The 14,135-nt window shown below is 48.3% G+C and overlaps 1 protein-coding gene across 2 annotated transcripts in view; it reads left to right on the forward strand.

Moving 5' to 3' along the window:
• The first annotated feature begins 2,023 nt into the window (after positions 1 to 2,023).
• Positions 2,024 to 14,135, forward strand: part of KIAA1549 (KIAA1549 ortholog) — a 57,334-nt gene continuing 45,222 nt past the window's right edge. For both annotated transcript variants that reach the window (XM_083180928.1, XM_083180929.1), the window contains exon 1: positions 2,024 to 2,214. In XM_083180928.1, coding sequence (XP_083037054.1) covers positions 2,127 to 2,214 — 88 coding nt within the window. In that variant the 5' untranslated portion in view covers positions 2,024 to 2,126. The remainder of the gene's footprint in view (positions 2,215 to 14,135) is intronic.

Here is a 14,135-nt window from a genome sequence, read left to right on the forward strand (position 1 = left end):
AGCCCCCCCCCCCCCCCCCCCGGCACCCACATACCCTCAGCGCCTCCCCGCCACCGCGGGGCTGCGGGACGATAGTTACGCCACTGGTGGTAGGCTGCAAGTGGCCATGAGGACAGGTGCAGTCCCTGCACCTATGGTAGCTACACCCCTGTATATAACACATGTAACTGTGACAGGGAAGGTGGCCCCTCTCAGCTCTGGTCCCCATAGCAGCTGCACCCCCTGCACCTATGGAAGTTACACCCCTGTATATAACACATGTAACTGTGACAGGGAAGGTGGCCCCTCTCAGCTCTGGGCCCATAGCAGCTGCACCCCCTGCACCTATGGTAGCTACACCCCTGTATATAACACATGTAACTGTGACAGGGAAGGTGGCCCCTCTCAGCTCTGGGCCCATAGCAGCTGCACCCCCTGCACCTATGGTAGCTACACCCCTGTATATAACACATGCAACTGTGACAGGGAAGGTGGCCCCGTAGTTACACCCCTGTATATAACACATGTAACTGTGACAGGGAAGGTGGCCCCTCTCAGCTCTGGCCCCATAGCAGCAGCATTTACTACACCTATGGTAGTTACACCCTGTATATAACACATGTAACTGTGACAGGGAAGGTGGCCCCTCTCAGCTCTGGGCCCCATAGCAGCTGCACTCCCTGCACCTATGGTAGCTACACCCCTGTATATAACACATGTAACTGTGATAGGGAAGGTGGCCCCTCTCAGCTCTGGGCCGCATAGCAGCTGCACCCCCTGTACCTATGGTAGTTACACCCCTGTATATAACACATGTAACTGTGACAGGGAAGGTGGCCCCTCTCAGCTCTGGCCCCATAGCAGCTGCACCCCCTTCACCTATGGTAGATACACCCTGTATATAACACATGTAACTGTGACAGGGAAGGTGGCCCCTCACAGCTCTGGGCCCCATAGCAGCTGCACTCCCTGCACCTATGGTAGCTACACCCCTGTATATAACACATGTAACTGTGACAGGGAAGGTGGCCCCTCTCAGCTCTGGGCCCATAGCAGCTGCACCCCCTGCACCTATGGTAGCTACACCCCTGTATATAACACATGTAACTGTGACAGGGAAGGGGGCCCCTCAGCTCTGGCCCCATAGCAGCTGCACCCCCTGCACCTATGGTAGCTACACCCCTGTATATAACACATGTAACTGTGACAGGGAAGGTGGCCCCTCTCAGCTCTGGGCCCATAGCAGCTGCACCCCCTGCACCTATGGTAGCTACACCCCTGTATATAACACATGTAACTGTGACAGGGAAGGTGGCCCCTCTCAGCTCTGGGCCCCATAGCAGCTGCACCCCCTGCACCTATGGAAGTTACACCCCTGTATATAATACATGTAACTGTGACAGGGAAGGTGGCCCCTCTCAGCTCTGGGCCCCATAGCAGCTGCACCCCCTGCACCTATGACAGCTACACCCCTGTATATAACACATGTAACTGTGACAGGGAATGTGGCCCCTCTCAGCTCTGGCCCCATAGCAGCTGCACCTGCCTGCATGTTTGGGCACAAAATAAGGCCCCCTGCTTCTAGTAGGTGGGTGCCGTAAATGTGCGGAGTTACATGCGTGCCAGGGTACACATATAAGAGAGGGGCATTGCCCGGTGGCATCTGTGCTGCAGCCTTGGATTTGAGGTTTTATGGATTATCCTTACTAGGGTATAGAGGCATTCTGGGGATACCCGGGTTCTGCAATGGGGTAATTATGAAGTCCAGGTTCTCAGTGTGCCTGTGTGTCAGTTTCCATGATTGTGGTCATGCTGGAACTTGTAGTTCCACAATAGCTGGTGAGCCACAGGTTGCAGCAATAGCTAAAGGAGCCCCATTGGGGTGAGATAGGACTTCCCAGGCCTTCAGTCTATGAGCCATGTGTGGTGGTCTCAGAGGAGCCCCCCTGTATCCCCCCAGCACAGTGACTGTGCTTTGTTTCATCCCTCCTCCAGCCTGCAGTACCCCCAGCCGGCCGCTGGGTGTCTCCCCTCCCCCCGGGGACCGAGCAGCGGACAGAGGGGAAGCTGCGGCAGCGGCTGCTCGGTGTGTAGGGCCGGCCCCGGGATGCCGCCCTCTCCTCCCCGGTAACCTCAGGACAGGGGACATGGACCGGGGATTGCAAGGAGCTCCGGCCGCCTGCACCCTCCTCGTTTTGGGGATCGGGCTGCAGCTGTACCCGGGGGTGGCGGAAGGTAGGTGCAGAATGCTGCGATATGAATGTGGGGAGGGGGTGCCAGGGGGCAGGATGCTTCATAGGTGCCCTTCACCATGCTTCGCACATACAGCTACAGGGTAGGTAGTATAAGATGCCCCTGACACCCTGGCATAGGATGCCCCTGACACCCTGGCATAGGATGCCCCTGACACCCTGGAATTGGATGCCCCTGACACCCTAGCATAGGATGCCCAGACATCATGGCATAGGACGCCCCTGGCATTGGATGCCCAAACATCATGGCATAGGATGCCCCTGCCACCCTGGCATAGGATGCCCCTGCCACCCTGGCATAGGATGCCCCTGCCACCCTGGCATAGGATGCCCCTGACACCCTGGAATTGGATGCCCCTGACACCCTGGCATAGGATGCCCCTGACACCCTGGCATAGGATGCCAAGACATCATGGCATAGGACGCCCCTGGCATTGGATGCCCAAACATCATGGTATAGGATGCCCCTGCCACCCTGTCATAGGATGCCCCTGCCACCCTGGCATAGGATGCCGCTGGCACCCTGTCATAGGATGCCCCTGCCACCCTGGCATAGGATGCCCAGACATCATGGCATAGGACGCCCCTGCCAAACTGGCATAGGATGCCCAGACATCATGGCATAGGACGCCCCTGGCATCCCAGCATAGGATGCCCAGACATCATGGCATAGGATGCCCCTGCCACCCTGGCATAGGATGCCCAGGCATAGGATGCTCCTTGTATAGGATGCTCCTGGCATAGGATGCCATGATACATTGGTATAGGATGCCCCTGACACCCTGGCATAGGATGCCATGATACATTGGTATAGGAGGCTCCTGACACCCTGGCATAGGCAGGTGTAAACACCCCGAAAATGGCCGTGGCAGTGACATGCCTGCGTCTGAGATACCGCACCCCAGTTGCCGCCTATGAATTAGTTTGGGGAAAAATCCTCTTTCCATCATCTGCAAACACTGGCGCAATAAGCATGTGACGCCGATAATCGCTCAACGAACATCCCTGAATCGGGCCCAATGCGAATATCCGTGAATCAGGCCCAACGACCCCCAATAATATATTCTTACGTGTTGAGTATATATAAGTATATGCCCTGATGGTGCTGGGTGTATATTATTATATGCCCTGATGGTGCTGGGTGTATATTATTATATGCCCCTGATGGCGCTGGGTGTATATTATTATATGCCTCTGATGGCGCTGGGTGTATATTATTATATGCCCCTGATGGCGCTGGGTGTATATTATTATATGCCCCTGATGGCGCTGGGTGTATATTATTATATGCCCTGATGGTGCTGGGTGTATATTATTATATGCCCCTGATGGCGCTGGGTGTATATTATTATATGCCTCTGATGGCGCTGGGTGTATATTATTATATGCCCCTGATGGCGCTGGGTGTATATTATTATATGCCCCTGATGGCGCTGGGTGTATATTATTATATGCCCTGATGGTGCTGGGTGTATATTATTATATGCCTCTGATGGCGTTGGATGTATATTATTATATGCCCTGATGGCGCTGGGTGTATATTATTATATGCCTCTGATGGCGCTGGGTGTATATTATTATATGCCCCTGATGGCGCTGGGTGTATATTATTATATGCCCTGATGGTGCTGGGTGTATATTATTATATGCCCCTGATGGTGCTGGGTGTATATTATTATATTCCCCTGATGGCACTGGGTGTATATTATTATAAGCACCTGATGGCACTGGGTGTATAATATTATATGCCTCTGATGGCGCTAGGTGTATATTATATGCCTCTGATGGCGCTAGGTGTATATTATTATATGCCTCTGATGGCACTGGGTGTATATTATTATATGCCCTGATGGCGCTGGGTGTATATTATTATATGCCCTGATGGTGCTGGGTGTATATTATTATATGCCCTGATGGCACTGGGTGTATATTAATATATGCCCTGATGGCGCTGGGTGTATATTATTACATGCCCCTGATGGCGCTGGGTGTATATTATTAGATGCCCCTGATGGCGCTGGGTGTATATTATTATATGCCCTGATGGCACTGGGTGTATATTATTATATGCCTCTGATGGCTCTGGGTGTATATTAATATATGCCCTGATGGCGCTGGGTGTATATTATTACATGCCCCTGATGGCGCTGGGTGTATATTATTATATGCCCTGATGGCACTGGGTATATATTATTATATGCCCCTGATGGCGCTGGGTGTATATAATTATATGCCCTGATGGCGCTGGGTGTATATAATTATATGCCCCTGATGGTGCTGGGTGTATATCATTATATGCCCCTGATGGTGCTGGGTGTATATAATTATATGCCCTGATGGCACTGGGTGTATATTATTAGATGCCTCTGATGGTGCTGGGTGTATAATATTATATTCCCCTGATGGTGCTGGGTGTATATTATTATATGCCCTGATGGCGCTGGGTGTATATTATTATATGCCCTGATGGCACTGGGTGTATATTATTATATTCCCCTGATGGCGCTGGGTGTATAATATTATATGCCCTGATGGCACTGGGTGTATATTATTATATGGCCTGATGGCGCTGGGTGTATATTATTATATGCCCATGATGGCAGTGGGTGTATATTATTTGATGGCACTGGGTGTATATTATTAGATGCCCCTGATGGCGCTGGGTGTATATTATTATATGCCTCTGATGGAGCTGGGTGTATATTATTATATGCCCCTGATGTAGCTGGGTGTATATTATTATATGCCTCTGATGGCACTGGGTATATATTATTAGATGCCCCTGATGGCGCTGGGTGTTTATTATTATATGCCCTGATGGCACTAGGTGTATATTATTATATGCCCTGATGGCACTGGGTGTATATTATTATATGCCCTGATGGCACTGGGTGTATATTATTATATGCCCTGATGATAATGGGTGTATATTATTATATGGCGCTGGGTGTATATTATCATATGCCTCTGATGGCGCTGGGTGTATATTATTATATGCCTCTGATGGTACTGGGTGTATATTATTATATGCCCCTGATGGCACTGGGTGTATATTATTATATGCCTCTGATGGCGCTGGGTGTTTATTATTATATGCCCTGATGGCACTGGGTGTATATTAATATATGCCCTGATGGCACTGGGTGTATATTATTATATGCCCTGATGATACTGGGTGTATATTATTATATACCCTGATGGCGCTGGGTGTATATTATCATATGCCTCTGATGGCGCTGGGTGTATATTATTATATGCCTCTGATGGTACTGGGTGTATATTATTATATGCCCCTGATGGCGCTGGGTGTATATTATTATATGCCTCTGATGGCGCTGGGTGTTTATTATTATATGCCCTGATGGCACTAGGTGTATATTATTATATGCCCTGTTGGCACTGGGTGTATATTATTATATGCCCTGATGATACTGGGTGTATATTATTATATGCCCTGATGGCGCTGGGTGTATATTATCATATGCCTCTGATGGCACTGGGTGTATATTATTATATGCCTCTGATGGTACTGGGTGTATATTATTATATGCCCCTGATGGCGCTGGGTGTATATTATTATATGCCTCTGATGGCGCTGGGTGTATATTATTATATGCCTCTGATGGCGCTGGGTGTATATTATTATATGCCCTGATACCACTGGGTGTATATTATTATATGCCCTGATGGCACTGGGTGTATATTATTATATGCCCTGATGGCACTGGGTGTATATTATTATATGCCCTGATGGCGCTGGGTGTATATTATTATATGCCCTGATGGCGCTGGGTGTATATTATTATATTCCCTGATGGCACTGGGTGTATATTATTATATGCCCTGATGGCACTGGGTGTATATTATTATATTCCCCTGATGGCGCTGGGTGTATAATATTATATGCCCTGATGGCACTGGGTGTATATTATTATATGCCCTGATAGTGCTGGGTGTATATTATTATATGCCCATGATGGCACTGGGTGTATATTATATGCCCTTAGTGTCACTGGGTGTATATTATTATAGAAAGTAGAGGGGCACCCGCATTATATATAGAAGGTAGACGGACTCCCGCATTATATATTGAAGGTAGAGGGACGCCCGCATTATATATAGAAGGTAGAGGGACGCCCGCATTATATATAGAAGGTAGACGGACTGCCGCATTATATATAGAAGGTAGAGGGACGCCCGCATTATATATTGAAGGTAGAGGGACGCCCTCATTATATATAGAAGGTAGAGGGACGCCCGCATTATATATATAGATGGTAGAGGGACGCCCGCATTATATATAGAAGGTAGAGGGACGCCCTCATTATATATAGAAGGTAGAGGGACGCCCGCATTATATATAGAAGGTAGAGGGACGCCCGCATTATATATAGAAGGTAGAGGGACGCCCGCATTATATATAGAAGGTAGAGGGACGCCCGCATTATATATAGAAGGTAGAGGGACGCCCGCATTATATATTGAAGGTAGAGGGACACCCGCATTATATATAGAAGGTAGAGGGACGCCCGCATTATATATAGAAGGTAGACGGACTGCCGCATTATATATAGAAGGTAGAGGGACGCCCGCATTATATATAGAAGGTAGAGGGACGCCCGCATTATATATAGAAGGTAGACGGACTGCCGCATTATATATAGAAGGTAGAGGGACGCCCGCATTATATATAGAAGGTAGAGGGACGCCCGCATTATATAGAAGGTAGAGGGAGGCCCGCATTATATATAGAAGGTAGAGGGACGCCCGCATTATATAGAAGGGAGAGGGATGCCCACATTATATATAGAAGGTAGAGGGACGCCCGAATTATATATAGAAGGTAGAGGGCGGCCCGCATTATATAGAAGGTAGAGAGAGGCCCACATTATATATAGGAGGTAGAGGGACGCCCACATTATATATAGGAGGTAGAGGGACGCCCACATTATATATTGAAGGTAGAGTGACACCCACATTATATATAGAAGGTAGAGGGACGCCCGCATTATATATAGAAGGTAGAGGGACGCCCACATTATATATAGATGGTAGAGGGACGCCCGCATTATATATAGATGGTAGAGGGACGCCCGCATTATATATAGATGGTAGAGGGACGCCCGCATTATATATAGATGGTAGAGGGACGCCCGCATTATATATAGAAGGTAGAGGGACGCCCGCATTATATATAGAAGGTAGAGGGACGCCCGCATTATATATAGATGGTAGAGGGACGCCCGCATTATATATAGATGGTAGAGGGACGCCCGCATTATATATAGATGGTAGAGGGACGCCCGCATTATATATAGATGGTAGAGGGACGCCCGCATTATATATAGGCGGAAGAGGGACACCCACATTATATATAGAAGGTAGAGGGACCCCTGCATTATATATAGAAGGTAGAGGGATGCCCGCATTATATATAGAAGGTAGAGGGACGCCCGCATTATATATAGAAGGTAGAGGGACGCCCGCATTATATATAGAAGGTAGAGGGACACCCGCATTACTGTATATATAGATGGTAGAGGGACGCCCGCATTATATATAGAAGGTAGAGGGACGCCCGCATTATATATAGAAGGTAGAGGGAGGCCCGCATTATATATAGAAGGTAGAGGGACGCCCGCATTATATATAGAAGGTAGAGGGACGCCCGCATTATATATAGAAGGTAGAGGGACGCCCCCATTATATATAGGAGGTAGACGGACCCCTGCATTATATTTAGAAGGTAGAGGGACGCCCGCATTATATATAGATGGTAGAGGGACGCCCGCATTATATATAGAAGGTAGAGGGACGCCTGCATTATATATAGAAGATAGAGGGACGCCCGCAATATATATAGAAGGTAGAGGGACGCCCGCATTATATATAGAAGGTAGAGGGACGCCCGCATTATATATAGAAGGTAGAGGGACACCCGCATTATATATAGAAGGTAGAGGGACACCCGCATTATATATAGAAGGTAGAGGGACACCCGCATTATATATAGAAGGTAGACGGACTGCCGCATTATATATAGAAGGTAGAGGGACACCCGCATTATATATAGAAGGTAGAGGGACACCCACATTATATATAGAAGCTAGAGGGACGCCCGCATTATATATAGAAGGTAGAGGGACGCCCACATTATATATAGAAGGTAGAGGGACGCCTGCATTATATATAGAAGGTAGAGGGACACCCGCATTATATATAGAAGGTAGAGGGACGCCCACATTATATATAGAAGGTAGAGGGACGCCCGCATTATATATAGAAGCTAGAGGGACGCCCGCATTATATATAGAAGGTAGAGGGACGCCCACATTATATATAGATGGTAGAGGGACGCCCGCATTATATATAGAAGGTAGAGGGACGCCCGCATTATATATAGAAGATAGAGGGACGCCCGCAATATATATAGAAGGTAGAGGGACGCCCGCATTATATATAGAAGGTAGAGGGACGCCCGCATTATATATAGAAGGTAGAGGGACGCCCACATTATATATAGAAGGTAGAGGGACGCCCGCATTATATATAGAAGGTAGAGGGACGCCCGCATTATATATAGATGGTAGAGGGACGCCCGCATTATATATAGAAGGTAGAGGGACGCCCGCATTATATATAGATGGTAGAGGGACGCCCGCATTATATATAGAAGGTAGAGGGACGCCCGCATTATATATAGAAGGTAGAGGGACGCCCGCATTATATATAGAAGGTAGAGGGATGCCCGCATTATATATAGAAGGTAGAGGGACGCCCGCATTATATATAGAAGGTAGAGGGACACCCGCATTATATATAGAAGGTAGAGGGACGCCCGCATTATATATAGAAGGTAGAGGGACGCCCGCATTATATATAGAAGGTAGAGGGACGCCCGCATTATATATAGAAGGTAGAGGGACGCCCGCATTATATATAGAAGGTAGAGGGACGCCCGCATTATATATAGAAGGTAGAGGGACGCCCGCATTATATATAGAATGTAGAGGAACGCCCGCATTATATATAGAATGTAGAGGGACACCCCCATTATATATAGATGGTAGAGGGACGCCCACATTATATATAGAAGGTAGAGGGACGCCCGCATTATATATAGATGGTAGAGGGACGCCCGCATTATATATAGATGGTAGAGGCACGCCCGCATTATATATAGAAGGTAGAGGGACGCCCGCATTATATATAGAAGGTAGAGGGACGCCCGCATTATATATAGAAGGTAGAGGGACGCCCGCATTATATATAGAAGGTAGAGGGACGCCCGCATTATATATAGATGGTAGAGGGACGCCCGCATTATATATAGAAGGTAGAGGGATGCCCGCATTATATATAGAAGGTAGAGGGACGCCCGCATTATATATAGAAGGTAGAGGGACGCCCGCATTATATATAGAAGGTAGAGGGACACCCGCATTATATATAGAAGGTAGAGGGACGCCCGCATTATATATAGAAGGTAGAGGGATGCCCGCATTATATATAGAAGGTAGAGGGACGCCCGCATTATATATAGAAGGTAGAGGGATGCCCGCATTATATATAGAAGGTAGAGGGACACCCGCATTATATATAGAAGGTAGAGGGACGCCCGCATTATATATAGAAGGTAGACGGACTGCCGCATTATATATAGAAGGTAGAGGGACGCCCGCATTATATATAGATGGTAGAGGGACACCCGCATTATATATAGAAGGTAGACGGACTGCCGCATTATATATAGAAGGTAGAGGGACGCCCGCATTATATATAGAAGGTAGAGGGACGCCCGCATTATATATAGAAGGTAGAGGGACGCCCGCATTATATATAGAAGGTAGAGGGACGCCCGCATTATATATAGAAGGTGGAGGGACGCCCGCATTATATATAGAAGGTAGAGGGACGCCCGCATTATATATAAGGTAGAGGGAGGCCCGCATTATATAGAAGGTAGAGGGACGCCCGCATTATATATAGAAGGTAGAGGGAGGCCCACATTATATAGAAGGTAGAGGGACGCCCGCATTATATATAGAAGTTAGAGGGACGCCCGCATTATATATTGAAGGTAGAGGGACGCCCGCATTACATATAGAAGGTAGAGGGACGCCCGCATTATATATAGATGGTAGAGGGACGCCCGCATTATATATAGAAGGTAGAGGGACGCCCGCATTATATATATATATATATATATATATATCTCATATATTTGGCTACATCTGTCACTCAAAGTGTGTCTGGAGCTGTAACGCTGGGTGGAGCCTCTGACTCACATGACTGACTCACATGACAGAGAACCAGCCCAGTGAGCCCACAGACAGTGCCAGACACCCTCTGACTCTCCATGTTACACAGCAAAGACACAGCTACTCACCAGACACACCAGGTGAGCGCCCCACACCTCCATACCTCCCAACATGACCCTCTCCAGGAGGGACAGAATGCTCTGTTTGTGGACTTCCATCTTAATTTATGATTGTCATTACCTGTCATTTTAAACACGATTAAATGGCACATGCAAAACACTGACATGGCTATGGTCGACAATGAAAAAGGTTGACGAGATTTATTTTTCACTTTTTCAATGTTTTCATATTCATTGTCATGTGTCGACATGGACACCAATGAAGTGCCACACTTATGTCAACATTTACATGTGTTGACCTTTCTGTGTTGATTTTTTTCTTGTGGCGATTCGCGGCACCCCCCGCGACCCCCCTCCCGCGATTTGCAGCACACCCCCCGCAATTCGCGGCACCCCCGGTGACTCCTGCGATTCGCGGCCCCACCCCGTGACACCCCCCTCCTGCAATTCGCGCCAACCCCCGGGCCCCCCCTTCCGCGGCTCGCGGTGCCCCCCACGACCCCCCCTACCGCGGTTCACGGTGCCCCCCACGACCCCCCCTACCGCGATTCCACACCCCTGCCCCCCCTCCTGTCATTGCGGAAACCCCCCGCCCCCGCGACCCACCCTCCCGCGATTCACTGCAACCCCCCGCGCCCCCCCATCCCACGATTCGCGGCACCCCCCCCCAAACCCAACCTCCCGCAATTCACGGCATTCACCCACGACCCCTCCTCCCATGATTCACGGACACCCCTCACCTCCTCCCTCCCCCACCCCCGCGCGTGATTCACGGCAACCCCAGGATTAAATGGCACATGCAAAACACTGGCACGGCTATGGTCGACAATGAAAAAGGTTGACATGAGTTTTTGAAGATTTATTTTTCTTTTTTTTAATGTTTTCATATTCATTCTCATGTGTCGACATGGACACCGATGAAGTGCCACACTTATGTCAACATTTACATGTGTAGAACTTTCTGTGTTGATTTTTTCTTGTAGCAATTTTTTTCCAGTGACAACTATGAACTATGTGCACGTCAACCTAGACATCATCAACCAATTCTTTGTATAATATATAACACCTGTTCTGTTTTACTGTAGGTGTTTTAAGTCAGACCTTTTACTGCTACTATTACTGTTTATGTAAATGCATTCTGAATGACAGCAACATCCTACCATCCTTCTACAAGAATATATAACCAACTAGGTGATTCATCGCGCCCCGTGCCCCCCCCCTCCCGCAATTCACGGACCCCCCGCGCACCCCCCCCTCCCGCAATTCGCAACCCCCCCTCCCGCAATTCACGCCCCCTCCCACGCTTTGCGGACCCCACCCTCTCCCGCGATTCGCCGACACCTGCGCCCCCTACCTCCCTTGATTCACGGCACCCCCGCGCCCCTCCCGCAATTCACGGCACCCCTAAGCCCCTCTTTAGTCCCCCGTATACTCACACACCCCTATCACTACCCAGCTTCCTGCTCTCCTGAACCGTAACTTCCACCACTGGGGATTCGCTGACGCGGTTTTTCCCACATGCCCCTATCATGCCTCATAGCCCAGCCTCCTGCTCTCATGCACCCGAACTCCCACCCAGTAGGAGGAGACACTGACTCAGGGCCACCATCCTGTACTCCTGTACGGCCACGCTGGACCCTCACCCACTGGCAGAAGCTGCACAGTATCTCCCACCCTCCTCTTTAGTCCCCCTTATGTCCACACACCCCTATCACTACCCAGCCTCCTGTTTTCCTGTGTCGTGACCTCCGCCAGTGGGGAGCCGCTGACTCAGAAACACCCTACTATACTATTGCACACACACACACACCTAAACAACACGCACACACAGCCCCCCCCCACACCCACAAATGTCACTGTACCATCCACACTATCAATGTACATCTTACTCTGTAACCGCTTTTTAATTAAACAAAACAAGACAATACACACCCCTTCCACATCATATGCTCTCTATTTAACACATTTCACCTATAACTCAAGTTGCAATACAGGGCATCTTTCATACAATTCTAACCATATTTCTCACAATACAAACGTTCACATTCTAAGGGGGTGCAGCCCCTTACGACGGTGTGAAGAGCGCCCGTAGGGCGCGATGAATCACCTAGTATATATATATATATATATATATATATATATAAATAACGTATGCTGTTGGCTGGCTCTAGCTGTACATGTATTTGGCAGTGTCCCCCCCCATGTCAGCCCCTGCACCCACCGCCTCCCCCCACATCTGTATACTGCTCCGGCAATGTCAGGCTCTCAGCCGCTTTGTGAGAGAGATTCAGGGTCTCAGGCAGAATCATTTCTCTGGATGTGATGGATCTAATGGACGGACGCTGTAACTCCTTCGCCTCTGGCAGCTTACGTTATATAATGGCGCGATGGGGAACGCCGTACACTACAATGGGCACAGTAACTGCGCTAGAGCTGGCTTTGGTGGGTTTACTGTGACCCTCAGACTTGTAGGAAAGGAAAGCAGGGATCCTTCCAGTAAACCTCAGGGCCTTCATGTAATCATCTGCGCTGACCACTTGTCGGTGGTGACCTGAAAAAGCTAAGAACAAATATTGACGGTCTAATCTGTTGCTTTATTTTGAGGTTTTGTGGCGCAAAATCCACCTGCCACTTAAAATGCATCACCATTGTGCTCTGGATAATTTAACACTTGGTGAACTCTTCCTGTGCACCTGTTGGGTGACTTGAACATGTGACCCGCAGGGTGGTCTGGGAACTGTGACAGTTATTTGCAGCCACCCACTGAGCAGGAATTTTTTTTAATTCCTCTTTTAAGGGGGTGAAAAGTAAAATGTTCCGCTCATCAAAAATCTTTTAATGCAATCACTTTCTGGGAACTGTAGACAAAATAAATTCAACCCCGACAGGACATATTTGTTTTCATTACTTGTTTCCTAGCAGGGCGCCCAGTACACATTTAGCTTACTGGGCTATTCTCCGTAGTGAATGGCATGAAATGTGATTTGTGCATAGTATTACCTGTGATGGGTGTTTACAATTGTAAGCACCTATGCCATTGTTTTGCGTCACCCCAGTATCATCGCCACCCCGAAGCGTGGCGAGCGGCGGCAGAACGCGTCCTCCGACCTTTTCATACCCCCACTATCCACGTTGGCGTGGAATTGATTTTATATAGTGTGGCGAGCCACCGATTCCGAAGCGTGGCGAGTGGATGCGGAATACATGTAAACGCCACACTATATATGATCATCTCCGCGCCGACGTGGATAGTGGGGGTATGAAAAGCTCGGGGCACGCTTCGGGGTGGCGTGGATAGTGCTGGTGTTTTAGGAACACATTCACACCTGCACATTTATACAGCTGACACAGTAATGACGACATGTGTTAACTAATAACTAATTTACTTAAATAATTACATTAATGTAGCATAAATAATTAAGAACATTCATTAATAATTAAAATATAACAACTTTAAAATAAAAAACAGTAATGATTAAAGAACAAGAACAATACATAAAATCATAATTAATCGTCCTTAGGGA

Source organism: Crinia signifera, chromosome 4, assembly GCF_055691185.1.
Source record: "Crinia signifera chromosome 4, ASM5569118v1, whole genome shotgun sequence".
NCBI lineage: Eukaryota > Metazoa > Chordata > Amphibia > Anura > Myobatrachidae > Crinia > Crinia signifera.